The sequence below is a fragment of the Barbus barbus genome, assembly GCF_936440315.1.
Source record: "Barbus barbus genome assembly, chromosome: 4".
NCBI lineage: Eukaryota > Metazoa > Chordata > Actinopteri > Cypriniformes > Cyprinidae > Barbus > Barbus barbus.
In genome coordinates, this window is record NC_136732.1 from 26,513,824 (window position 1) to 26,541,780 (window position 27,957).

General features: G+C 38.3%; 3 protein-coding genes across 7 annotated transcripts; all 3 read left to right on the forward strand.

Moving 5' to 3' along the window:
* Window positions 1-345: 345 nt before the first annotated feature.
* On the forward strand, window positions 346-7,318 carry LOC306866108 (uncharacterized protein). Of its 4 annotated transcripts, none has more exons than XR_013783921.1 (14): window positions 346-596; window positions 685-886; window positions 1,231-1,263; window positions 1,819-2,018; window positions 2,123-2,210; window positions 2,574-2,609; window positions 2,714-2,767; window positions 4,407-4,640; window positions 5,132-5,238; window positions 5,480-5,645; window positions 5,925-6,008; window positions 6,412-6,532; window positions 6,622-6,646; window positions 6,751-7,309. XR_013783921.1 is itself a non-coding variant. In XM_079411130.1 (14 exons), exons 1-12 carry the CDS (start codon window positions 529-531, stop codon window positions 6,505-6,507), a joined length of 1,368 nt encoding a protein of 455 aa, XP_079267256.1. In that variant the 5' UTR covers window positions 346-528; the 3' UTR covers window positions 6,508-6,528; window positions 6,622-6,646; window positions 6,751-7,309. The 4 variants fall into 4 exon arrangements, 3 of the variants coding, with proteins under 3 accessions (XP_079267256.1, XP_079267255.1, XP_079267257.1); XM_079411130.1 differs by having other exon boundaries at window positions 6,412-6,528; XM_079411129.1 differs by having other exon boundaries at window positions 6,622-7,309.
* A 984-nt stretch (window positions 7,319-8,302) lies between these two features.
* On the forward strand, window positions 8,303-12,230 carry LOC306861314 (nicotinamide riboside kinase 1-like; the record flags this gene model as incomplete). Its single annotated transcript, XM_079403511.1, is given in 10 exon segments — window positions 8,303-8,331; window positions 8,415-8,505; window positions 8,621-8,669; window positions 8,799-8,964; window positions 11,631-11,702; window positions 11,789-11,840; window positions 11,844-11,855; window positions 11,857-11,896; window positions 11,986-12,083; window positions 12,168-12,230. Coding segments are annotated over 10 exon segments (672 nt in total).
* Window positions 12,231-22,860: 10,630 nt separating this feature from the next.
* LOC306868896 (uncharacterized protein) lies at window positions 22,861-27,548 on the forward strand. Of its 2 annotated transcripts, none has more exons than XM_079415358.1 (4): window positions 22,861-23,142; window positions 23,908-24,216; window positions 25,104-25,245; window positions 25,486-27,548. In XM_079415358.1, exons 1-3 carry the CDS (start codon window positions 23,028-23,030, stop codon window positions 25,214-25,216), a joined length of 537 nt encoding a protein of 178 aa, XP_079271484.1. In that variant the 5' UTR covers window positions 22,861-23,027; the 3' UTR covers window positions 25,217-25,245; window positions 25,486-27,548. The 2 variants fall into 2 exon arrangements, with proteins under 2 accessions (XP_079271484.1, XP_079271483.1); XM_079415357.1 differs by having other exon boundaries at window positions 22,925-23,142; window positions 25,483-27,542.
* Window positions 27,549-27,957: the final 409 nt, after the last annotated feature.

Sequence of the window (27,957 nt, forward strand, 5' to 3'; positions counted from 1 at the left end):
GTTGTTTGTAAAAAGCCATTTTTATCAACCCCAAAGCCAACTCATTTTAATCAAACTACTGTAAAGAACATTAAGGAAGAAAATATATTGCTGTCTTTGTCATTTGGAAGAGTAAAAAGTGCACAATCTGTAATAGCACAACTGATGCTGAATGTCCTTTAAAATGTACAGCCATAATGCATGCTACAAATAACAATAATAATAAAAAAATCTGAGTTGAAAAGGAACAGCTTCCAAGAGAAAATCGTGCAAATGTCTTGAGATAGTTTGCAGCCAAGCAATGTCACATAATCTGAGTTGAAGTCTAATTTTGTCCAGTAGGTGGCGACAGCTGTGTATTCATTCAGCTCTCGTAGCTGGACACCACAGAAGAAGTTTGGCTGCTTGGTTTTTGGTGTTCCGTCTGTTTGCGCGAATTGCGAGCGTCTTTTGAAATATAATACAACGCAGTCTAATATAACGGTAAATAAACCAATCTCCCCCTCCATTATACTATCATACAATTGGTAGATAGAGCCTCCAAACACGATGGTGTATCGTTGTTGTGCATATAACTGTAAAAACACAGCGAAGAACAAGAGTCTCTCATTCCACAAGTAAGTTAAGTGCAAAGATTTCACTTTATATTATGTTAAAAGTTGCAGACATTATTAAGTTATGTTCTCGTATTTTGTTTTATTTCAGATTCCCACTGAAAGACCCAAGCTTGCTGAAAAAGTGGCTTAAAAATGTAAGATGGAAAGACTGGAAACCTGCTCCAAACAGTAAAATCTGCTCCATCCACTTTGAAAAGAAGTGTTTTATTGAAGATGGGAAGAAAATAAGACTTCATTCATGGGCTGTGCCGACCATCTTTTCATTCCCAAATAGATATCTAGAAAGAAAGGTGAGTACAAGTTGACGTGATGATAGGAGTGTACTTGAGTGTTTTTTAGTATACATGTTTATGGACTGTTTTTAAATATCAATATTTTAGGTTAAAATGTACACATTTAAATGCATGCACAGTGCCTGTTTTGTGTCACGGGTAATTGTTTTTCACCATTTTAAATCATATAAGTAAAAATAAAATATTAGCTTAAAGTAAAGCAAGTTTAGAATAATTTTTGTTTAATTATAGTATGCCAAACCACCACAATACAGTGCTGAAACTGCTTGAAATTTTATGTGAACTACTCATTTGAATGCAATCTTTCTTCATCACATTTTTACAAACTTTATTGCCTACAGGTTAAAATCAATCCTAGAAGCAGAAGAGCTTTGGTGAGTTACAGAAACTGTTTTATATGCATTTTGCAATTCTGACATATTTCTTTGGATTGTACACAGATAATTCCAAAATAATGCATTTAGAGATAAATTACAATTTCAGAAAGAATTAATAAATTATAAGATCAGAAATATATGACCATAAATAATCACAATGATACAGCTACAATGATGCTGCATCATCAAAAAAAGTTTTTCCTTCGTTCACTGTTTCGGCCCTCTCTAAATATCTGGCGACACCTTCTGGTCAAAATTGTGTAAATGCATCAAAACAGTCCGGATATGCAAAAAGACATCTTTTACAATCCAATTGCAAATGTTTTATTGAAACGGTAATCTATTAAATGCAATCTAAAGCTCATCAAATATTATTAATTATTAAATGTCTGATAATAGTTTTTTTCCCCCATTAATTTGTAGGGCTTATTGTATGTGTTCTGTGGAGGGCTTGACAAATCATGCAACCTAAGACAATTAACTACTACTATTCCTTTTCATTATTTAAATGTGCCATTAATATTCCCTTTTTCTGATCATTTGTAATTGAAGGGAATTGTTGCCGACTCAAATTCATCTGGTCAAGCGGCACCTGATGTGACTGCAGAAACCTCGCAGAAGTCTAACTCAGAAAAGCCTGAGCGCAGAAGTACAGAGAGTTTACAGCCGAACACAACCAGAAGTAGTTCTATCCAGACGAGAACAGACCCAAAGTGCGTTTCCACACAGCAACTGACAGAACCGGAAAAAAGGTCTGCAACAGTGTCTGAAGGAGAACCTCCATCAGATACATGCTATTCTGTGGTGGTGTTATTCTGTTTTAATTGTTATTCTTACTTAATGTATGCTTTTTCAGCCTACCGTGGACCATCCTGGGTGATGAAGCTCTCGACAGAAGCATGACTATACCCAGTTTCTTTCACAGTGGATATAGTTTGCCCAATGTAATTAACATTTTCATTTTTCACATAATTGTTTTTCCCCCATTCCTACACTCTTAAAAATTAAGATGCTTAAAAGGTTCTTCACAGCGATGCCATAGAAGAACCGTTTTTGGTTCCACAAAGAACCCATTCAGCGAAAGGTTATTTAAAGAACCATCTCTTTCCTACCTTTTTATAATCTGAAAAAACCTTCTTTCGCCACAAAGAACCTTTTGTGAAACAGACAGGTTCTTCAGATGTTAAAGGTTTTTTATGGAACCGTTTAGACACAAAGGTTATTCTGTGGCATCGTGACGCATCTTTATTTTTAACAATGTATGCACCAAAATATGGTTCACAAATGAACTGTTGTTTTTCCTTAAGAACATCCGCTGGGCTGGAGACGATGAATTAAATATTGTAAGTAACTATGATGTACTGTTGAATAAAAGAGTCCTAAATGTAAATTTTCTAATAGAGTACTATGAAAGTGTTGTTCATCAATACATAATTCTCTTAAACAGATGCCTCATGTGGCTTATGGAGTTTTAGGACAAATGAAACCCCATATCATCGAGGTAAGGCCACTTCTGCTTTACATCAGAACTGTGATGCAACTGTTGTCACTAGGTATCTGCTAGGTTTCATCAGAAATTTTGACTTTGAGTACGTATCTGGGGAATTACATTATTACAAAAGATATGATGACAAGATATCCTATCAGGTGCTATCTACTGCACCAGACTGTTTAGGATTGAGTGCAAATTGTTCTGCACTTTTCTTCCAAATTTTAATAAACATTCTAATTCTGTGAGAATACTGAAATCCACACCACAACTATAATGGTAAAAACTAAGAGGAATGATATTGTTGGAACCACTTTCAGAATAACTAAAACATTGACATCAAAATCCATTTAAATTAGCAGATGACATAAAGGGGACCTATTATGCAAAAATCACTTTTATAAGGTGTTCGAACACAGTTGTGTGGCCGCAGTGTGAAAACATCCAGCCTATAATGGTAACAATCCACCCACTCATTTATTTATAATCTAAACAAATCATAAACAATCTCTCAGAATGAGCAGTTTCAGATTCTCATGTTCATGTCACCGAGGGGGAAAAGTCCCACCCATTTGTGACGATGCCCTATAAGCATAGACACAGCCCTGAGTGAGAAGCTGTGGTCCGCCTCTGCCATTACTGATCACTTGCTGTAGCTGCTGGAGATATACAATGTCAGCACCAAAGAGGCATTTCAAGTGTTGTGTTTTGGGATGCACTAATGAACATAGGAGTCTCCATAATCTCCTCCGATCTGAGCCGCTGAGGACACTGTTTCATTGTTTCATTAAGTTTCATTGTCTAAGGAGATATCCCAGAAAAAATTGGTAAAGTCCCCAATACGTGTAGGGATCAATACCAACGCTTCGTGTGCGAACGTCAGCTCCAGACAAAGTATCACACATTTGTTTTCCAAATTACCCTTCTGAAAGAGCTTCTTGGCACTCTGTAAGGCTAATGATGCTAAAGCTACCATTGTTTCTGTCTGTTTTCACTGGTGTTGTCTTCATGAATGATCATGAATATGAATGTGGTAGTTAAAAGTTGCATATGAAAGCAATCGCTTGAGTTTGTTGAGCTCATAATCACGAGTGGGACTTGTAAAGTTTGTGATAGCATGCCATGCAGCATGAGACCAGCTATGTTGTTATTTTTATCCCGCCGTGCTCCCGTCTGTGTAATTCACAAACGCAAATTTATTATGCACAGTACAATCAGATGACTGACTTTGAAACAGAGTACGTTTTCTGTAAAGATAACAGGCTTGTACTAATAGTGGAATTTTTATTTGCAAAGGCTAGCACTGCTAATGCAGAGCTTGATCCCTTGAAGCTCTGCCCTCTTCTCCGGGAGCAACAGCTCATTTGCATTAAAGCAACATACTCAAATACAGGCCGTTTTGGCTTATACCCTTAAAGTTCTGTCGGGTATTTTGAGCTAATACTTCACATACACACTCTGGGGATATCAGAGACTTATTTTACATCTTGTAAAAAGGAGCATAATAGGTCCCCTTTAAGGCAGCATGCACTTAAATTAATATCATTTTATCATCTCTTGCTGTGGATGCCACTATAGTTATCGTTATAGTTAGGCTTTTAAAGATGACAGAACAGAATTAGATTTGTTTTTTGCACTGCCTTTCCCTCAGGTTAAAGAGAGGTGGGAATGGCTTGGGCTGGACGTTAGAGGCCCATTCTCTCCGACAGTAGATCAGCACATGCACATCATGACCTTGACTGACTACCATTCCAAATGGGTGGAAGCGTTTCCTTTGACTCAGAACCTCAGTCAGGATGTGGCCAAGTGTCTCGCTGAAGTCATCAATCAGCAGGGTTACCCTCTCGGAATTCTGTCCCGGCTTCCCAGGCGGATCCTCATGGAAGTAAGAGACACAGACACCTTTCCAAACCTTTGGAGTCAGTAAGATTTAAAAAAAAAAAAAAAAAAAAAAAAACTTGTATAACAAGAACGTGTTAAAATTATCAAAAGTGACAGGGAAGGCATTTAGAATTTTATGAAAGATTTGTATTTGAAATAAATGCTGTTCTTTTGAACTTTCTATTCATCAAAATCATTTAAAAATGTGTCACGACTTTCACAAAAATAATAGGCAACACAATTGATTTCATCATTGATAATAATGAGAAGAGTTTCTTGGGCATGTTATCAGCATGTTAGAATGAGTTGTAATAATATTTCATAATATTACTGTTTGTTTTTTTGCCTTGGTGAGCATAATATACTTTTAATTCAGTGTCTTTTAAAAAATGATAACCATAAACTTTTGAACAGTAGTGTATGTAGGAAGAAACAGCTGCATTTTATATCATGGATTAATGGTTGTCATTTTTTCTCACTTCTCACTTTCTTTAGGTGAACCGTGAGTTGAAGAAATGCCTGAGGTTGAATTCGAATGCTTTAGTCATACATCACCGGCAAACTGGTTACATGGACTTGGTCACCGAATCACTTCTTAATGAGTACGACATCTTCAGGCATTTATTGCTCAATATATCTCAGCTGTCAATGAATTATTTTGAATTTGAGAACTTTATTCAGTATGTGATGTTACATGATTTAATTCTAATATTTACTTCTTAACTGAGATGACATTTTAATTGTTTCATGATCAGTTAAATTTTTTATCATGTGAATAGGAAAATCTGCATTGCTGAAATATATTGTTTCTACATGTCCAGCATTACTTCATGTATATTTCAGGATGCTGGATGAGCTGGTGAAGAAGCACGGCAGCATCTGGCATATCCTCCTCCCTGCTGCCACTCTGCGCCTCTGCTGCACCAGGCACCCCACTACCAAAGAGAAACCCTTCACCCGCATGTGTGCCAGTGACCCGCTGTTCTCATCCGCACCCAGAGAACTGCCTGTAAGTCACTGTGTTCCTCACGGTTTACATTCTTTCATAAGAACGTACTAAGCCATCATTGCATGATTTGTAATCAGGGTTGGGGTGGAACAGAATACATGTATCTTAATTACATATTTAAAATACAAAAAAAGACTGCATTACAGTTACAAGTTGCTTTTTAAAGAGTAATCTGTAGTGAAATACATTTCAAAAGTAACTTTCCCTTTTTTGTAATGTACTGTAAGTTGACACTCATGGCAGTTTGGTTTATTTTCTTTGTTTGCTTGGTCTCTATAGTACAGTGCTACTGATGTTCGCTTGAGTTCTTTTGTCATCCCAACCACTGACGCCAACAATCTAGGAGCTGTGTCAGACACTTCAGTAAGAGGCCTGAATAAAGATGAAATTAGATTGTGGTTTCATGTGGTATTGTGAGCATAATTTTTTTTTACGTCTTATTTTTCAGGTGTACTCTCTGAAGGATCAGATTTTTTCCCAGTAAAGAAACTAAACATTTTGTCATGCTTACCTGACCTCAAAATTTCACATACACTTTTCAGTACCGCAAAATGTTATTTTACTAAAATAACACGAAATAAGATAAATAAAAGAAGAGAAAATAATAAAAATGACCCCATTCAAAAGTTTACATACACTTGAATTTTAATACGGTGTTGTTACCTGCATGAGCTGTAGCTGTTTTGTTTTTTGTGATAGTTGTTCATGAGTCCTTTGTTGAAAGTGAAAGTTACCCATACTCGGAATTTGTGCTCTGCATTTAAAGCCCGGTACACACCAAGCTGACGCCGACGAACTAACTGCAGGGTCGGCTCACGTCGGCAGCATCTGGGTCCAAAGTTACCCTGACACACCAAGCTGACGCTCGACACCCGACGACCAAGTAGGTAGGTTAGGTAGGATAATAATGACCTTTGAACAGAATGGAGATGTGTACATTTTCCTTATTTTGCCTTAATATATTTTTTTAATTTAGCACTGCCCTTCAAAGGATACAGAAGGTACTTTCATGTTTTCCAGAAGACAAAATAAGTGACATTTACCCTGATCTTCAAATTCAAAAAGTTTTCCCCCCCGGCTCTTAATGCATGTTTTTTCCTTCTAGAGCATCAGTGAGCGTTTGAACCTTCTGTAATAGTTGCATATGAAATGGATCTCAAAATCATACAGTTGTTGTAGGAAAGGGTTCGAATGCACAAATGATGCTGGAAAACCAAAGAATTTGTGGGACCTGAAGGATTTTTCTGAAGAACAGCAGGCAGTTTAACTGTATAGGACAAACAAGGGACTCATGAACAACTATCACTAAACAAACAAACAAAAAACAGCTGTGGATCATTCAGGTAACAACACAGTGTTAAGAATCAAGGGGGTGTAACCCTTTGAACAGGGTCATTTTTCTAAATTCACCTGTTATTTTCTCTTCTGTTCTATATGTAAACATTGTTTATGTGAAATATCTTATTCAGGTCAGTAATAAATAAAATAACATGCATTTTGTATGATCCCTCTTATTTTGGTAAAATAATTAACATTTTTGCTGAGACTGCAAAGTGTGTGTAAAATATTGACCACAATTGTACATACACTGTAATTAGAGAAGCAAATTTGCACTGTTGCCTTGTACAAATATTATAAAGAAATAAAATTATTTTTAAAACTGCACAAGAAGTAATATTTATGTTTCATCTCTTTTGTTTGTCTTCATTTTTGTTAATATTATACAATTAGTTCTAACACGATTGGTGTTAATCGTATAACACGATTGTTAATATAAAGTCCAAAGGCACTGAGAAGTTTAACTGTTCACATCCCTCTGTTTCTATATTTATATGATTCATTTACAATATATGAGCTAGATAGATCAGAACCTTAAAGGCATAGTTCACCTAAAAACCAGCATTTTGTCATCATGACTTTTTTCTTCTGTGGGAAAAAATTAAATAAAATATATATATATATAAGCACACACACACAAATATGTGTGCGTATTTTTGTGACAAATGAGGACATACATTTGCATAATGGCAGGTATTACAAGGTGAAGGTGACTTATGGAAACACTTTTCGAAACGTTTATAAATCATACAGAGAGCTTTTTTTTTGGAAAGTAGAAATGCACAGTCTCCTGTGAGGGCTAAGTTTAGGTGTAGGGTTGGTGTAGGGCAATAGCACACAGTTTGTACTGTATAAAAACCATTACGCCTATGGGATGTCCCCATTTTTCACAAAAACAAAAGTGTGTGTGTGTATGCAATTTTTTTTCTTTTGCAGAATTAATTACATAATTACTCAGTAAAAAAATACTGAGACATTTCTCAAAATATATTCATTAATGTTTTGCATAAGTCATACAGGTTTGAACAATATGACGGTGATTCAAAGATGACTGATTTTTTTTATTTTTGGGTGAATTATCTTTTTGAATAGTACTGAAACTGGTTGTGACTGTATCTGTATCAGTTTTGATCCGTAAGTGAAGTAAGAAGAGCTGCACCATACACGAGTTTCTTTAGTTTAGCTAAATCCACACTTACTAACTCCACTAACTAACAGCTAGCAAAAATATTCTCAATCCTCTTAAATGCATGCCTCCCGCTGCTTAACAAAAGCTGAAATGTTAACATACATTGAAAAAACTGCATTATTGACTTAAAATGAGAAAAAGAATTATAGGAATTGGTGGGTGAGTAAACCTAAACGTGTAAATAGTTCAAATATTGTCCCATGTTCAGTCCCAGCTTATGTGAATTGTACATGAATAGACAGGATGACAAATGGAGGAAAGACCACTCTGAGTAAAAGCCTCCAGGAGCTTCTGCATAACAGCCTCGTTATCTCTCAAGACAACGTTTTCAAAGTACTACACCCACTCTATGTGTTAATTTAGTTGTCACTCTCTTAGTAGATCGATTAGTCATTTAGACCTTAACCTGTTGATGTCGAATTCTTGTTAATTTGTGTCTATTTCTCAGGATGATTCGGTGGCTCCTGCTGATGTCAATGGCTTTAAGCAATATGACAGTAAGAACAGTCCTGTTATTTGATACTTAGATTTGCTTTTCTATGTTTAATGTCTGTCAACTTGCCAGTTTTCCTGTTTTGCAAAACAGTGTGTTTTATATGCATTATTTTCACAAAACTCTTCCTCAGCTTTGGATGCCCTGCACATGGACAGGATGATGGCAGACATTGGCTCGTGGCAGGAGGATCCTCAGAGCTTCATGACGTCTCGTGATCATGCATTGAAAGCCACAGCATCTGGGCCATCCAATGTGTTTGTTCTTATAGTGGAGGGATCCCTCATTTTTAATCATGGGTAATTTTGTTCAACAGACTACCGTTTATGTAGGATGAAGAGGAACTCATACAGGAGAACAGGAGTTTTTGTACTTTTAGAAGGCAAGATAGGACAGAACTCTATCTATCTTGCTCCTCATCAGATGCAAAAGATCTTTAATGACGAACTTGTTGTGACATTATAGTTCACCCAAAATAATTTGGTAGTCATCTTCTGAATAGACAGTTACTTTATATGATGAACATACTTAATTTCGGCTTTACTTGACATAAAATAATAAAACCAGTCAATGCACATACATAAATCTAATCGTTGGTTAAAAGAATTGCAATCCTATTATTTGTGCAAATTTAAATGGGCCTTTAATTTACCTTATGTTTGCTCTTTTGGTTGTCACAGCAAAGAGGAGTGCTTTAGATCAGTGGTTTTCAAACTTGTTCCTGGGGACCCACAGCTCTGCACATTTTGCACTTCTCCGTAATTTACGCACCTGGGCCCGTATTCACAAAACATTTTATCTTAGCACTAAGAGTTCTCCTACATAGCAGTAAAAGTTTTTAGCTAAGAGTTTTCTCTTAAAACATATTCACAAAGCTGCTGAGACAAACTTTTACTAAGGAATAGAGAGAAGTCTCTAAAAATAAAAATACAGAAATACCGCTTTCAGCTTGAGGTGATTTATGTGCCACGTTCTCTCCGACTCCGTCCAGTAGCCTAAGGCCGGTACGCCCAGCCCGTCGTCGACGTGTCCGTTGTGACCACTTTCCGCCGCGTGACCAAACTCATCTGGGCACCGCGCTGGGACAGGTCAGGGTTCTGCCATGGTTTCAGCATGTTCAAGCACCTGTGAGTGATCACAACGCGGGCACGGCCTGTTTTCCACGCCCTCCTCGACACCTGTGCTTTCAGACATATCTGGAGGGGATATACAGCAGCCCGAGGTGACAAACTGCCGTGGATGCCGGCATCCTCACCAAGAACCTCTGATATTCCTTCAGTGCCACGGGACGGTCCAATCTGAATGCATTCAGAATGGACATTAAATCTCGTATGCACTCCTGACTTATCGATCGCATCGAGATTTGAGTCCAACTGTACCCCCAGATACATGATTGACTGGCTGGGGCGTAACACGCTCTTTTGTTTGTTCACGCAGAGACCTAGGCTCTCTAGGTGAAGTAATAGAGCGTGTTTGTGGCTGTTGTTCCAATCGTCCAAATAATTTAATATGCGTATCCTGCTCGCTCTCAGTGGGGCAAGCACTGCATCCACACATTTCGTAAAAGTACGTGGTGCCAGTGCTAGCCCGAACGGCATCACCGTGAATTGATATGCCTTCGAACACAAATCTCGCTGAGACCGCTTCCCACGAGGCGGCATACGCTTTGTACGAGACGTGCGGTCAAACGACAGGGTCTTGATGGCAGCATAGCACCCGCCTTCAGGGAGGCGGAGGAGGGGCAGAGGTGCGCGCTGATGGATTCCTCGATGGGCGGAATGCGCGTATATCCTTGGGCTTCCGCTCTGTCGACTCTGGTGAAAATCTCCGACCCGCCTGCGTGGGTGTGAGCCGATTGGGGCGCAGCCCACGCCTTGGCGACCTAGTTGGGGAGGAAAGGGGCTCGCTTCCTCTGTGCGGCAGCTCGGCGGCCTGAGTGAAGGAACCACGAATCCAGCTTGCTCTTAGTCAGTTCGTCAGTGGACTCCCACTCTAGGGCGAGATTGCTCACAGCCTTGGTGAGAATCCTAACGAGCTCATCCTGGAACGTGGCGTGTCCCTCTACTTCAGAGCGCTCCTCTGGAGTGTGGGCCCAGTCCTTCTCGGACGTTGTTAGGGACGGTGCCTCATCAAGATCGTCGTCGTCCTCCACACCGAACGAGATAATCTCCGAAGCACCAGCGAAGACTCTCTTCCGCGAAGCACACCGGGGAGCGAGGGGTGAATCGCGCCTTTCTGCACGGTCGCCCACGTGAGGCTGTCGCCCCACCAGCGGCTCATTGGCGGCGGTGGGACGTTGCCGAGGGAAATCACAGAGGACGATGCTTCTCTGGGCCCTAAGCACCCGCACTGAGAACTCCTCGCAGTGCGGGCAGCCAGACCCGTTGAGTGCTGCCTCCGCATGGGCGTGACCCAGGCACAGTATGCAGAACTCGTGAGTGTCCGGGGCCTCGATGGGTCCCGAACACAGCGTGCAAACGTTGGACATGCTGGAACGCCGAGAGGGAAATCCGTCTTCTTGCGTCTTCTCCACAGCTGTCTTCAGTAGGATGTGTGAAAGAGGAAGATTCTGAGTTTATGCCGCCAAAACAGCGCATTATATAGCGACGGGGCCCCGCCCCTATTAGCCATCTTGGCTGGCATTGGCCAGTGAGAGTTGCAACTTTGGCGTTGTGCAATAAGATTTCAGGTAGGTTAGGAAGGAAGGGAGTCCCCAAGGCGTTTACGCCATGTTGAGAGACCGCTCTCGAGAGGGAACCACTGCTTTAGATCATCACTGAACAATCTTAAAATCTGTATGTTTAAGATGTTGAGCTATTTACAGTCATATCAGTTCAGTGAGTATTGCAACAAGTATCTATTGCGTGAATGACCTCTCGATCACTTAAACATGCTTGACTTTGAGTTTGGATTGCACCATCAGGAACAGTTTACATGTTTTCATGGATCCATTTTGTACTTCCAGGCCACTTAATACATTGTTCAACAAGAGGTACTTCCTGCAGATCCCTTATGAGATATTTAAAGAGAGAAGAAGGTACGAGCGAAATAAGATGAGTGTGGTTTGTTGACCATTAATGTTTTGACTGAGTCTGTCGCCTTTTCCCTTTCTCTAATCGATAGCTCACGAGTCTATGTGCCTCCGTATCCACCAGGCTACTTTGATGGATATGTCTAGCCCATGTACTTGGAAAAACAGAAAAGCGATGAAAGAAACTGCAAATAACATTGGTACTGAAATATTTTGACACTCAGTAAGCACAGTGACTTAACTTCTATTGTGGTGAATTGTGTGAGTGATGTATTTGCACTTTATACAGTGTTTCTGGATGGCACACAGAAGAGCGAGATGTTGCTGTCAACTGTTCTTGCAGACATTCAGGAAATGCTTATGGTTACACAGAAGATGAGTTGTCACGTGAGTAGTTCAGCAGTAATAATGCAGCACACTTAAATAATTTGGCCATTTACACTCTTAGACATTTTCTCTGTCTGAATTTAGCTGCGAGATTTTGAGGACCATGATTTCCAGCAGTCAGCAGTGTTTTCTGCAAGCATATTATGAATATATCAACGAATTCCTCATAACATGTCTTATTTCACTTCTTCATTAAAGTTGATTTTCCGCAAGCTATGCGACTGTCATAAGACAATCTGAAGCATGTGCATTATTACTCAAAATAAATAAATTAACAGAACAGTGCATGTTTATAAATGATTTCACTTGACATGCGTCACAATAAATGTAAACAATGACAGACAAATGATTTTTACAAATGTATTTATTTGTTTTGGAGAACAAAAAACTAATTTAAGAGATGATTATCAATGTATATGTTATGTGAAATATTGAGACAATATATATTTGTGAAGTCTTCAATGAATGAAATACTTTTGTTTATTCCTATGTTTGCTTTGAGCAGTATGTTACAGACGTACTGGTAATCTTTTGAATGAACAGAATCAGCCAAAAATCTTCATTTATTCTCTATTGACACTCACAAAAGATTAAGGCAGATTAACAAACAAGAATTAAAAGGATAGTTCGCTCAAAAATGAAAATTCTGCCTTCGTTCCAAACCCATAAGACTTTCATTCATCTTTGAAACACAAATTAAAAATGTTTAATGAAACTTGAGAGAACCTGAAGCCTGAATCTCTTTGATGCTGCATGCTTTACATCCTGTCCTGCCTCCCTCTAATATTTATAGTGAGTGCATACCTGTCAGCTGAAGTCAGATTGTGCCTGAGAACACAAAGTTTTATTTTGTTTTAATTTAAAAGTCGAAAAAACAGAATATCAAAATATTCGAATATTTGCAGTTGCATTTACATTTACATTTGAGTACATACCTACTAGGGATGCAACAATACAGTTAGCCTACGGTTCAATACATACCTCGGTTTTTTAACACGGTTTTCGGTTCGGTTCGGTTCTGATGGCTTGACACATAAGTGTTTTTTTTTGTTATTCTATGCTTAGGCAATAGGAACAGTAAGAGGTTAAAATAAAAACGATTTATTGCAATGCTCCTTTATTTTACTTAAAAGCCAAGAACAGTAGCCTACACTAGTTCCTAGTGTATTGTATAATAAATAAAAAATTAACACTGAAATCTTAGAGCTGCTGGTAGCCCATGTACAAACTGGGGAACACATAAATTTGTTGTTTCTTTTGCTCAAATAGCGTTATAAAAAGCTTATTTCTCAGGCTAGATCAGCCAGTGCGCATGCGCAGTCCTGAGCGCGAGTCTCAGAGCGCTGACTGTTTCTATAGCAACCGGGACTTCTAACGGCAGCTGCAGTGACGCGCTGACTTTACTGATTAACGATTGGTTCTTTCATTCAGAAGGCGGGGCTTCCTGCGATTGAGCGGCCATATTGAGCGTTGCATTTTTCCCCATTTAAAACAATACGAGTGACATGTCTTAGGTATTATAGTCTTTGATTATACTCAACGGCAAAACCGAAATGTCTCCACATCGCGGATTTGAAAGACGCCGGCGCTTCCTCGTACTGTTGCCTCACTTCACCGCCGCTCGCCATGTTAAAGTGTGGAATGATGGTTAAGCGCCCCCTAACTTTAGAGCATATGATTGAATATTCACTCGCGGGAAGGAGTTTCCTCATCTCAGCTCGTAGACTTACAGGCACACACAAACAGTCAATTCGGAGAGAAATAAAACGCACATAAATTATTTAAACGTAAAACCGAAAAAACCGCAATTCACAAGCGCGTATTGAACCGTGGATGGCGTACCGAACGGTTCAATATTATATTGAGAATTGTGGCATCCCTAATACCTACAGTATAAATTCCGGGCATCTCTTGTTCTTTGAAACCACAATAATGGGGAAGACTGCTGACTTGGCAATGATCCAGAAGACAATAACACCCTCCACAAAGAGGGAAAGTCACAGAAGGCCATTACTGAAAGGGGTTGTTCACAGAGTGCTGTATCAAAGCATATTAAATGCAAAGTTGACTGGAAGGAAGAAATTGGGAAAAGGTGCACGAGCAACAGGAATGACCGCACGCTTGAGAATACTGTCAAGCAAAGCCGATTCAGACACTTGGAAGAGCTTCACAGGGAGTGGACTGAAGCTGGAGTCAATGCATCAAGAGTCACCACCTCAGACGTCTTCAGGAAAAGGCCTACCAAGCCATTTCTGAAACAGAAACCATGTGAGAAGCATCTTACCTGGGCTAAGGAGAAAAGGAACTGGACTGTTGCTGAGGTCCAAAGTGGTCCTCTTTTCAGATGAAAGTAAATTTTGCATTTCATTTGGAAATCAAGGTCTGGAGGAAGACTGGAGAGGCACAGAATCCAAGCTGCTTGAAGTCAAGTGTGAAGTCAAAGGTGACATCTGCTAGTGTTGGTCCATTGTGTTTTATCAAGTCCAAAGTCAATGCAGCCGTCTACCAGGAGATTTTGGAGCACTTCATGCTTCCATCTGCTGACAAGCTTTATGGAGATGCTGATTTCTTTTTCCAGCAGGACTTTAGCACCTGCCCACAGTGCCAAAAACCACTTCCAAGTGGTTTGCTGACCATGATATTACTGTGCTTGATTGGCCAGCCAAAATGCCTGACCTGAACCCTATATGGGATCTATGGGATATTTTCAAGAAAAAGATGAGAAACAGTTGATCCAACAATCCACACCTCACTGATGCTGGAGTTTGTGCTAAAGGAGCCCCGACCAAGTATTGAGTGCATAAATTAACATACTTTAAAGAACTTGAACTTTTCTGTTTTGCAAATCCTTTTTTTTGATTGATCTAAAGGAAATATTCTAATATTTTGAGATATTTTGACCAAGGAGCTTTTCTCTCTTTTGTTGTTTGATTAACATGAATGACAGACAATAGGAATTTAGACTGCTGTCACTTTAAGAGCTGCCTGTCCTTATATAATATATATAATAATCAGTGGACTTATACCTTTAGTATATTATAATCTATTAGTTCTTGGAGGTGATGTGGTGGGTTGTAGCTACTAGTTAGTAGTGGTAGTAATAGTAGCTACTTTCATTTGGAAATATATGTGGATTTTACATTTGTGACCATATGCCTTATGAATATTGCATTGCAATGAATAAAGGACATTATTTAAATTATTGCATTATATTGTTTAATGAAAATAAAATGTTCTTTCTATTGCTTCCAAATTTCAATAAATACACTGTGACTTGTGTATGATGATGGTATAATGATATGATGCTTTTTAATGAATAAAGGTAAACAATATTTTAATGAATAAAATGTTATTCATTCTATGGCTTCCAGATTTCAACAAAATAAATTTAAATTTTTAGTGAAAAGTATCAGTTATGTATGCCCAATCATGCTGTTTTTTAATTTACAGAATAAAACCTAATCTTAAATTGATCTCGCCTCTACGCGGTCACATGGTTCATGGAGCTCTCAATAGTTCCGTGCGCTTGAATCCACCTTTTTCCTGGACGCAGAAGTCTACTACGCCTCATATCGGAAAGATGCTTTACATTTCCGATTTTTGGTGTTTCTATTTAGTTACATTTAAAAAGTTTAAGTTTAATTAATTCAGTTGATCTTTTTACCCCATTTTAAAATTGATTTATATTGAGACTTGAACATGAGAACACAGTAAAAAGGTGGATAAGTTTGAATGGTTTTAATCGGGTTTTAATATATTTGAAGCAATTTTTTGTAATGTTACGTCCCGGGACATAATGTTTGTTTGTATTTGTTTGTATTTCTTTGTTCTGCTGAACACAAAGGAAGATATTTTGAAGAAAGTTGTGGTGGTGGTTGGTGCTGCTGCTTATAACGTTAGATTGAATCTTTTGTGTGATTGGTGTGCTGTGTATAACATAAAACATTACTACTTTTTGAGTAGGGAGGTGGGTGCCTACTTTTGTTTAATAGTTTTCTCGGTTTAGTAAAGGAGAGGGAAGTTCTCTGTTCATTTGTTTGTTTCTTTTAAGCAGGTAAGTTAGATTTTCCTTAACCATAGAAAGAGTTTAATTTTTGTTTATTGTTTTGGCATAACCCCCTCCTGAGATTATACTTATGTTTCCTCTATGTTTCTTACTTAAAATAAAAGGCTAAAGTAGATTTTGGCAAATTAAGTGTCTTGCTTGTGTTGCTGGAGATTGTGCAAAATCAAATCCACCTCAGACGGTTGGGTTGAAGGAATATGCAAATTTATTTAAAAGTTTCAAAAAAGAGAAACGTAAATCATAACTTGAAAATGAAACATTACATTTTAATAATCATATGCAATGACAGCATATGCACATTAACTGTTAGTACAATTTTAGTCGAGAACCATTATAAGTCAAACTGAACATATTTAGAACCATCCGAAAAGATTAAAATCAATCTATAATTAATAAAAATCATCTGGAATGAATAACGACCACCTGGAAGGATTAACAAAAATCTGAAGAGAATAAAAACCTTCTGAAAAGATCTTAAGTTTGAGGTGCACCCGAACAGTTATAGAGTGAAGCCAAAAAGAGAAGTAAGAATGAAAGGAAGAAGTAATAAGAAGGGTGCAGTACATTCTCTTCTTATACCCTAGACTTGCAAGATCAGATATGCAGATTAAATACAGACGGCCAATGTGCTAAACAAAGCTGTTTCTATGCATCAGAGGGGAAGAAAACTCTGTTCTTCATCAAATGTAACATCTTCCAAAGTTCAGTCACGACCTCGTACATCGTGACCTTCAAATAAGATTAGCTGGTGGTTTCTCACCTCCCGAAGGACCAAAATGGTATCCCTTTTTAGTTTTTTAGACAGCACTGCAAGTCTGACAGCTGTTAAATATAAAACCGGTCAGAGAACAATAGTTTTTAAGCTTATTGTGTGTTAAACATCCTTATTCAAACACAGAATCATAATAGTGGATTAGATACATAACTAGATAAAACATTTGTCAAGATGTCAAGACAAACTTTAGGTTGGCTTGAGAAAGCCTAGCCTGAAAGTTTAAAGCAGTTGTAAAAGCCTGAAGTTTGAACATTTAGATAATTAGATGTTGATAACATGTTTTTAGCATGATTAACATGTTTTTAGCATGATTAGCAAGTGACTAGCATGTTGCCAGCATGTTACTAGCATGATTAGCATGTTACTAGCATGTTGCCAGCATGACTAGAATGTTACTAGCATGATTAGCATGTTACTAGTATGATGCTAGCATGACTGGCATGTCGCTATCATGTTTCTAGCATGATTAGCAAGTGACTAGCATGTTGTTGGCATGATTAGCAAGTGACTAGCATGTTGCCCGCATGACTAGCAAGTGGCTAGCATGTTACTAGCATGATTAGCATGTTACTAGTATGATGCTAGCATGACTAGCAAATGACTGGCATGTCGCTATCATGTTCCTAGCATGATTAGCAAGTGACTAGCATGTTGTTAGCATGATTAGCAAGTGACTAGCAGGTGCCAGCATGACTAGCAAGTGGCTAGCATGTTACTAGCATGTTGCCAGCATGACTAGCATGTTACTGGCATGATGCTAGTATGACTAGCATGTCGTTATCATGTTTCTAGCATGATTAGCAAGTGACTAGCATGTTGTTCGCATGATTAGCAAGTGACTAGCATGTTGCTAGCATGATTAACAAGTGACTAGCATGTTTGCTAGCCTGTTTCTAGCATGATTAGCATGTTGCTAGCATGATTAACAAGTAACTAACATGTTGCTAGCATGTTTCTAGCATGATTGCCATGTGACTAGCATGTTGCTAGCATGTTTCTAGCATTATTGCCATGTGACTAGCATGCTGTTAGCATGAATGGCAAGTTACCAGCATGTTAACAGCATGTTGCTAGCCTGTTTCTAGCATGATTAGCAAGTTAATAGCAAATAATTGGTTAACAAATAAGCCCAAGTATGCATAGATAGCCTACTGCATGCATCCAATCAGTCATCAGGTTACTAAATACAGGTTACTAAACACACACACACACTGCAAATAGACTGGTGCTGATGTTGACGTCTCGGCCACACTTTTAGCCAATCACTATAGTATTTAGGGATCAGCAGACAGACGTGATGATTCATGAGCGACGGGTTTTTAGCGCGATAACGGATCTGATTTTGAATGTATAACTATATAAGTGACCATAATGCCTATATATAAGTTCGATGGAGTGTTTTAACTCTCATTACACCTGTTGAGGGAGATGACATGAAGGCTACATCACTGCAACTCCGAAATCAGAGCACAGTTACATTATTTAATCAAAAATTATTTATATCTATACGATCCTGTCTTTTATCTTTTGAACGGTCCAGATTGGTATCCCTGATAGCACACACACATCTTGGAGACGTCTATTGGACGTCTGCATTTACATCTACAAGACATATTTCTTTAGGGTGTTTGCTCATCTGCAATACGTCTTTAGGACATTTCCTCTTAGATGTCAAATAGACGTCTATTAGATGTATTTAAGATGTTTATGATTTAGAATGTATGTAAAACTGACATCTTACAGACGTCTGCCAGACGTTTGTAGACAGCAGATGCTTTCCAGATCAAGAGATCTTTAACAGACATCTTGCAGATGTGCGTGTGCTATCTGGGATATCCTTTAAAGATGCTGGACTTGTTCATTTTGACTGCAAAATTCTATATTATGTTCAATATGAACTTCATGAAAGACTTAGTTCTGTGTGAAATTATAGAGCAACACAAAAGTAAGAGCATTATTGTTGTTGTTAAAAAATATATATATATTGTTGGATTATCATACAGAATGACACAGTTTTGACTGTCATGGTGTGTGCATGAACGAGTGTGAAATACCTATAATTACGTTGCTTATTCTGATCACTTTGAGCACTTTTTTGCATTTAAATTCTGACTGTTGACATTGAAAACGATGCATGTGTTTTTCGAGGGTATCTGTTAATTTCTTGATTGCTGTTTTGACAGTGTCTGCTTGCATATTTTAATCATATTTGGTAGTTCTCTTTAATGTATTTGCCCCGATTTGATCCATGGGAAATTTATCTACTTATATTATTTTATTGTCATTATTTTGTTATAAGGAGTTAAAATGGCTCTTATCAACTTTGATTTACATTCTATCAGATTATTTTGACAGTTAAAGTTTTTGGCGGTTTTTGTAAACTTTTGAAACTGGAAATCGTCCATCCAATCTGGCAACGCTCACATCACGCGCACAGCCGTACATCGCCTGATGGAGAGCTTTCCTGAGGTGAAGTATTTTTTGTGTACATAAGTATAAAAGTATAAAATTGACGGACTGTCATTTAAATGTACTATAAGCCTACTTTACTAAAACTACTGTAGCCTACTAAGTCTTTATTTTCTACGGCCCGCTCTTCGGCACCGTTAATGCCATTATATCTGTATGACGTCATTTGCGCAGATCTGTTAGAATTGAGAAAACCTCCTTTCGTTTCACATTCATGTCGGTCAAGGTAACATTAGTTTTAAAAAAATAGAGGCTATATATTCATTTTACAGTTATCATTAATAATATTTTCAGATTTAAAGTCCGTGTAAAGAGAATTCTGAGAATTGTTTCTAAACACATGTTGGAAATGTATTGCTGAAACACATTACAGAGACTCTGAACTATGTAGTACCGAATTGTGGAGTTAAATTGTGGGCTAAAACGGTGGCTCGAGCGTGGCCCTGCCCCTAATACTATAATAACTAGGTTGAGAGGTCAAGTTCTTAGTTTGTCTTTTTTATGGGTCACCATACTTGGCCACACAGCACTTCCCCTTCCCTATATGTCATGCAGCAGTTATAATCTAGCATCATCTGATCTGTTCTAAAAGTAATGTATTTTGTAGTTTGTTAGTGAATTTTAATTATTTAATTACACAACCTATTATGTGAATAGTGTAATAATGTTCCCGCTGCACTTCTAATATTTTTGTGATTGCTTTTTTATATTTTTGTGTCAGATTTGTCAAGATCATCTGAAAAGAGTTCACCTGTGCCAAGTAACTGAATGTTATATTTTGCTATAGAGTAGATGTGTAAATATATGGTTTCTTTTAGGATATTGTAATCAGATGTGCTAGGACATAATATCTTTAGATTAATTTTGCTGTACTGTTTGAGTCAGGGTGTTGTAAGTGGTCAAGTAGTAGTGACCATGCAGGGTGCCCAAATTTTTATAGACCTTTTTCTTTTTTTGTCATTTTTAAACTGTATAAGTTTTTAATTAAATCTACAACATAATAATGTCTGCAAAAAGTGAAAAAGTAGTCTGAATTTAATTCACATGAATGAATTTTCCCCATGCATGAAAATGAATATTAAAAATGAAAATAGCATGAAAATATTACTCATGCATGAAGAAAATAAGGTTGAATCCCAGGAGCTTTATGTTATGTAGTGATGAATGCAGCCAAGGAAAACAAGTTGACAATAACGGGTAAGACAAATTCATTCTACCTATAAAAAAAAAAAAAAAAAAAAAAAAAAAGTTATTTAGATAAAATAATTATTTTAATTATTGCATTTAAGACTGCTATACCATGTGCAGCTCAAAAAAAAAGGAAAAGTAAATAGCTACATTGGGAGACAGGCTACAAGCAAGTGTCGCACAAATGAGCACATGATCGAATGACATCCCTTTTGGGTACGCTGCATGTATCCATGGCAACGTTTAGCTCTGTAGTGACAGTTAACGGTTGAGACGGCCTTGAGTTTACTCTTTCGGTCGAAAAGGTGTGTTTACTTTTATATTTGTAGACATTAGCTACCGTAACCACTGTCTATCTCGTAATGCTTACATTTTATGAAGTTTACCTTTTAAAACGCTTCCTGAACGTGTCAGTCGCGTATAGCTGCTCACCGTTAGCATGTAAAGCTTAAATTATTAAATGTATATGTTGACAGATATTTAACTTTAAACATTGAATTTCCATATGGTAAAAATACACACCGAGACGCCTATATGCAGCAAAAGTCTTGGGACGGCCTATCATCATACGTGTGCAAATTTGGACCGCTTGGTCTAAATCAAAATTGTCAATCTTTACAAATCTTTTAATGGAAAAACGATCATCCAAACATAAAACAATTAATGATTTCATTTTGTTTTAGGTTAGAAGACGGGAAGAATAGCATCAGACTAACCACACAGCTGACACACGGAAAGAGCACCGCAACTTTACAATTGTTTAGTTAAAATAAACATTTTGCTCCATACAACGAGTCTGTTGGCTACGATTAGTAAAATAAAATGACATTCAGAGAATTTAAAGTGAAAGTCCCCTAAACGTCCCGAATGGCCGCTGCACGTCCTGTGAACATCCTAATGACCCTACAGCTGACGTCCAGGGGATGTTCGCAGATTCCATATAGGGGACGTCCTGGGGACCTTTTTTGTTAGCTGGGTGTGACGGTTTCTCAACGGCTCTGGTAGAACTGTGAAAGCCGGCCACTGACATCACTGCCATTGTATGTGTAGTGTAGGAGATATAAGCTGACTACGCCACCACCTTAAATAAGGCAGGAGGAGCCCTCCACAAATCACACTTGATTCTGGGCAACAGTTTTATTATCCAACACAGACCATCAAATGTTAAAACGTATCCATAAAATCCACAAAAGTATGAAATGGCTCTCCTCAAGACTGCAAAAGGGAAGGGCCTGCTTTTATGGACCTCCTAAAAAAAAGGAGGTTGTGAAGTCGTTTACGGGAAGTCGTGGCCTAATGGTTAGAGAGTCGGACTCGTAATCGAAAGGTTGCGGGTTCGAGTCCCCAGCCGGCAGGGATTGTAGGTGGGGGGAGTGAATGTACAGCGCTCTCTCCACCCTCAATACCACGACTGAGGTGCCCTTGAGCAAGGCACCGAACCCCCAATTGCTCCCCGGGCGCTGCAGCATGGCTGCCCACTGCTCCGGGTGTGTGTTCACGGTGTGTGTGTGTGTGCGTGTGTGCATTTGTTCACTACTCACTGCTGTGTGTGTGCACTTGGATGGGTTAAACGCAGAGCACCAATTTCGAGTATGGGTCACCATACTTGACAATACGTCACAACTTTACTTTTTACTTTACTACCACCTGTAAGAGACAAAAGAAAACCCACAGCATACACCGCAAAGAAATAACCATTGCAGTGCCAACTTTCTAGTACATACCACACAGCAGTGCCACTCCACCCAAATCACCTACACCAAAGGAGGTTTAGTGTCAATGCAGGCCCGGCCCTGTACAAAGTCACTGAGCACTGTAACACAAAAAGAGGAGAGCAGTAAGTAAGGTAATACAGACCCTCTCATCTCTCAAAAATAAGACTATATCTGCTCCATCCACAGTTTTTCACTGGAACAGGATATTACACAACACCGGATCCAATATTCTGTTACACAAGTGTTTTATAATAACCAACACTCTCTCCACCCTCAGTACGACTGAGGTGAGACCCTTGAGCAAGGCACCGAACCCCCAACTGCTCCCCGGGCGCCGCAGCATAAATGGCTGCCCACTGCTCCGGGTGTGTGTTCACGGTGTGTGTGTGTGTGTTCACTGCTGTGTGTGTGTGCACGTTGGATGGGTAAAATGCAGAGCACGAATTCCGAGTATGGGTCACCATACTTGGCCGTATGTCACTTCACTTCACTACTGTGTGTGCACTTGGATGGGTTAAATGCAGAGAACAAATTCCGAGTATGGGTCACTATACTTGGCCACGCACCACTTCCCTTTCCCTTTCCCCTTTTCACTTCACTTTTACTCAGCTGTTTGCTTTTACTTAAGATCTCTATGTGTATAGGCTACGAGAATACTTCCAAAGACGGGCATTTCATTGTTGTTTGTGTTTCAACTGCTTAAAATCACTTAAGTGATTAAGTAATAACTTATGACCGCAATGGAGACGGTAATCCAAAATACACAGATGGCAATAATGAGGTCTCTGCAAATCATCTTCTTGTTGTTGGTTGTTCTTTGTCTCAGCAACTTTGTTGCAAGTGCAGGTTAGTGCCTTGTGTTTTTACTGTTATACATTTTGGTAATTTGTGTGTTATAAAGCATTGCAGCAGTGTTTACATTAGTTAGGTTTGACCTACTTTCAGTCACTTCACAGCTAGGGTTATATATGTGAAGTGGAAATAATCTTTACATTTACATTTATGCATTTAGTAGACGATTTTATCCAAAGCGACTTACATTGCATTCAAGTTACAGTTTTTACATTTTATCAGCTCTTGCTTTCACTCGAACCCATGACCTTGGCGTTGCTAGCGCCGTGCTCTACTATTTGAGCTACAGGAAAGCTTTAGACAGTGATACATTCATTTTAGTTATTTGTATTTGTGAGTGCATCCAAAATTCCTCATGATGGTTAAAAACTTTACTCACTCCCATGTCATTCCAAACCTCCGTCTCTGAAACATAAAAGAAGATATTATGAAAAATGTCTAAGTGTTCATTTTTGGGTGAACTATCCCTTGAGGTATAAAAACATGTAAACTATCAATGTCAAATTTAGTTACAACGTAGCACTTACCTGATATGTAGAAATAAGCTAAATTACTCATAATGCTAAGAAAACACTTGACTTAATGCAGGAATACTCATCATCTGTCCAGGTGTTGGTTCTGATGTCTGAACTATAGTGCCAGGAACACCTGAATCTTCAATGTTTTCTCTCTAAACCCTTTATATCAAATTTAACTTCTTAACTTCTGTTTGTTTGGATGCTGTGATCTGATCAAGGCTGTTTCTTTCATCATTTTCAGATGAGATCAAATATAAAGGTGACAATTTCACCATTAAGTGTCCTGCACCTCAGAAAGAAGTGCAGGGTGTAGATCTATACAGCAGACGTGAGACCAGCCGACAAGTCTTCTACTACTTTTTCAGAACCAAGGAATTATCTGTCCATAAAGACTTTGAAGAACGTGTTAAAGTCGAATATGATGGCAAGAGTCTGACTATAGACATCATTAACCTAAAATTGACAGACACTGGGGCTTACTGGTGCTCATGCAATATTACGTTTGGGATATGTACAATTGATGAGCCAGGTGTTTTTCTTTTGGTGCACGGTGAGTGTAAATTAATGTTTTGTTTATTGATGGAATTTTCAGTATTTAATTACAGACCATTTAGAATTTACCATATGTATTGATAAGTATTATTTAAGACATAAATATTTAATTCAGAAGTTTTGGGTTATGTATTTATATAGTGATCAATTATGTTAATCAAAAGTATCAAGAAAGATGTTAAAATAGTTACAAAAATACATTTCAAATAAATGCTGTTTTTTTTTTTTTTTACTTTCTATACATGAAAGAATCCAAATTGCCATGGTTTTCTAAAATATGAAGCAGCACAACCATTTTCAAGATTGATAATAAGAAATGTTTTGTGAGCAGCAAATCAGCATATTAGAATGATATCTAAAGGATCATGCAACACTAACCCCCGGTTTCACAGACCAGGCTTAAGCCTAGTCCTAGACTCAAATCTAATCTGAGCTGTTTAAACTGAAATAAACTTGCACTAACTGATCTTAAAACATGCCAGTGCCTTTGTTTTGTCTTAAGATGAACACCAGTAATGTTTTTTTTCTAAGGCATGTTTATAAAAATTACTTAAATGTCCTAGTTGAACTATGGCCTAATCCTGGTTTATATGAAACCGGGCCTAAATATTTCAGATATTATAGTTTTACTGTATTTTTTATCAAATAAAATCGTTGGTGAGCATTAGAGACTAATTTTAAAACCAAAAAAACAGACCCCAACACTTTTCAACGGTATTATTTATTTATATTGTGTTTTTTTTCTTGGTCCTAAAGGTACAATTAGTGAGAATCTACAAAAATAATAAATAATGCATAGTTTTATTGCTGTAGTTTTGAAGCTGGTGATGCTGCTTTGGCTGAGTACTTTGTCTGTACTGAAGTTATTTGTACTTCTCTTTACAGAACCACAGATCAGTCTGGCTCCTCCTACAAGTGCTAATCCAAAATCGGGTGGCATGAATTACTTACTGATCCCAGTGACGGTTCTCACAGCTGGCAGTGTGCTTTTACTCTGACTCCTTGTGTGTGGAGTCTGGTGCCCAAGGTGAATGTCTGTCTGTCAATCCAAAGGTCATCAGAAACTTACACATATGCAACCTGGAAAGTGCAAATTTTAAATTTGTCTGTTGCTGTATTTTTGTTAACCTCCAGCCATATGTTCACACACTTAGTGTCTATGACCAATACTTTTGTATTATATATCAAAGAGGCATTTTCCAGAAAATGTGTTTAAAGGTTAATAATCGAGCTGAATTGTTCCTCTCTTTTGTCCCGAACTAAGCAGAATAAGAGAAGAAGAGAAAGTAGAAGAAGAGGAGAAAAGGTTTAACAATGGAGTGGACCGAGTGTATATGAGACATTCACATAAATATCCCCTGTACCGTTTTTTTTTTTTTTTTTTTTTTTTTGGATAACACCAAGCTACTGGAAAACCAAATAATTTGGTGTGGTATATCAGTGGTGTGCGGTGGTGTTCTGAAATGAGAACATTTTAATCAAATGTAAATTCATGTCCCAGCCACGTCATCTTACTTACACTATCAGAGAAAGAAAAGAGGGAAAAAAAAAAGGAAGAACAAAATAATATTTTATATTTTTATATTAACAATGCAATCCATATTCAGTATGGAAGGGTATCCTGGACTATTTTCAAAAGGAATTGCAAATTGTATTTTTAATTGTGCTTTCTATATACAGTGGGGCAAATAAGTATTTAATACACTGCCGATTTTTCAAGTTTCCCACTTACAAAGAATGGAGAGATCTGTCATTTTGATCGTAGGTACAACTCAACTGTGAGAGACAGAATCTAAAAAAAAAATCCAGAAAATCACATTGTATGATTTTTAAATAATTAGCTTCCATTTTATTGCATGAAATAAGTAAGAACCAGCAAGAATTCTGGCTCTCACAGACTTGTTAGTTTGTCTTTAAGAAGCCCTCCTATCCTCCACTCATTACCTGTATTAATTGCACCTGTTTGAACTCGTTACTCGCAAACAGCTTGGTGAGAAGGCAACAACTGTTGGCGCAATTATTAGAAAATGGAAGAAATTCAAGATGACTGTCAATCTCCCTCGGACTGGGGCTCCATGCAAGATCTCGCCTTGTGGAGTATCAATGATCCTGAGAAAGGTGAGGGATCAGCCTTTAACTACACGGGAGGACCTGGTCAATGACCTGAAGAGAGCTGGGACCACAGTCTCAACGGTTACCATTAGTAACACACTACACCGTCATGGATTAAAATCCTGCAGCGCGCGCAAGGTCCCCCTGCTCAAGCCAGCACATGTCCAGGCCTGTCTGACGTTTGCCAAAGACCACCTGGATGATCCAGAGGAGGCATGGGAGAAGGTCATGTGGTCAGATGAGACCAAAATAGAACTTTTGGTATAAACTCCACTCGCTGTGTTTGGAGGAAGAAGGATGAGTACAATCCCAAGAACACCATCCCAGCCGTGAAGCATGGGGGTGGAAACATCATGCTTTGGGGGTGCTTTTCTGCAAAGGAGACAGGACGACTGCATCGTATTGAGGGGAGGATGAATGGGGCCATGTATCGTGAGATTTTGGGCAACAACCTCCTTCCCTCAGAGCATTGAAGATGGGTCGTGGCTGGGTCTTCCAGCATGACAATGACCCCAAACACACAGCAAGGGCAACTCCGTAAGAAGCATTTCAAGGTGCTGGTGTGGCTTAGCCAGTCTCCAGACTTGAACCCAATAGAAAATCTATGGAGGGAGCTGAAACTCCGTGTTGCCCAGCGACAGCCCCAAAACCTGAAAGATCTGGAGAAGACCTGTATGGAGGAGTGGGCCAAAATCCCTGCTGCAGTGCGTGCAAACCTGGTCAAGAACTACAGGGAACGCCTGAGCTCTGTAATTGTAAACAAAGGTTTCTGTACCAAATATTAAGTTCTATTTTTATATTGTATCAAATGCTTATTTCATGCAATAAAATGTAAATTAATTATTCAAAAGTCATACAATGTGATTTTCTGGATTTTTTTTTTTTTTTAGATTCTGTCACTCAAATTTTTAGGTGTACCTACGATGAAAATTACAGATCTCTCCATTCTTTGTAAGTGGGAAAACTTGAAAAATCAGCAGTGTATCAAATACTTATTTGCCCCACTGTATAATACTTGCTGTTAATAGTGTTCATCATCTGTTTGATTGTCATTAACTGACTTTTTTTCTGTACATTTCTGCCATATGTACATCAACTTGACAGCCATCACTGATAAGCTACTACTAATATATTGTAGAATCTTTCATTTTCTGTATAGCTGCTTTGCAATGATTTGTATCGTGAAAAGCTCTATACAAATAAACTTTAATTGAATTGAAATGAATATACTCTCTGCCCAGATTCAGCCAAATGGAGCAAAGTTGATTGGACGGCGCTTCATAGTACAAATGGACAATGACCCAAAACATACAGCAAATGCAACCCAGCAGTTTTTGAAGGTAATGAAGTGGAATATTCTGCAATGGCCAAGTCAATCTCCTGATCTCAACCCGATTGAGCATGCATTTCACTTGCTGAAGACAAAACGAAAGGCAGAAAGACCCACAAACAACTACAGTCAGCTGCAATAAAAAAAAAGTTCAATTGAAGTTAGAAATTCCTGTATCATGACCACTAATTCACGTAGGCCTACTTTGTCAATAAGATAAAAGTGGGTTTTGTTCAAAGTAGCTATTATCCACATACAGCCATATCACCCTGCAGCCCAAGAAAGGTTGCCCACTGA

Excerpts from the sequence above, each read along its gene's own strand:
- LOC306866108 (XM_079411129.1), top strand. The coding sequence starts at position 529 with ATGGTGTATCGTTGTTGTGCATATAACTGTAAAAACACAGCGAAGAAC. Across the intron at positions 1,264-1,818 it reads CTAGAAGCAGAAGAGCTTTG|GGAATTGTTGCCGACTCAAA; the intron begins GTGAGTTACAGA and ends TTGTAATTGAAG. Across the intron at positions 5,239-5,479 it reads ACCGAATCACTTCTTAATGA|GATGCTGGATGAGCTGGTGA; the intron begins GTACGACATCTT and ends TGTATATTTCAG.
- LOC306868896 (XM_079415358.1), top strand. The coding sequence starts at position 23,028 with ATGACCGCAATGGAGACGGTAATCCAAAATACACAGATGGCAATAATG. Across the intron at positions 23,143-23,907 it reads CAACTTTGTTGCAAGTGCAG|ATGAGATCAAATATAAAGGT; the intron begins GTTAGTGCCTTG and ends CATCATTTTCAG. Across the intron at positions 24,217-25,103 it reads TGTTTTTCTTTTGGTGCACG|AACCACAGATCAGTCTGGCT; the intron begins GTGAGTGTAAAT and ends TTCTCTTTACAG.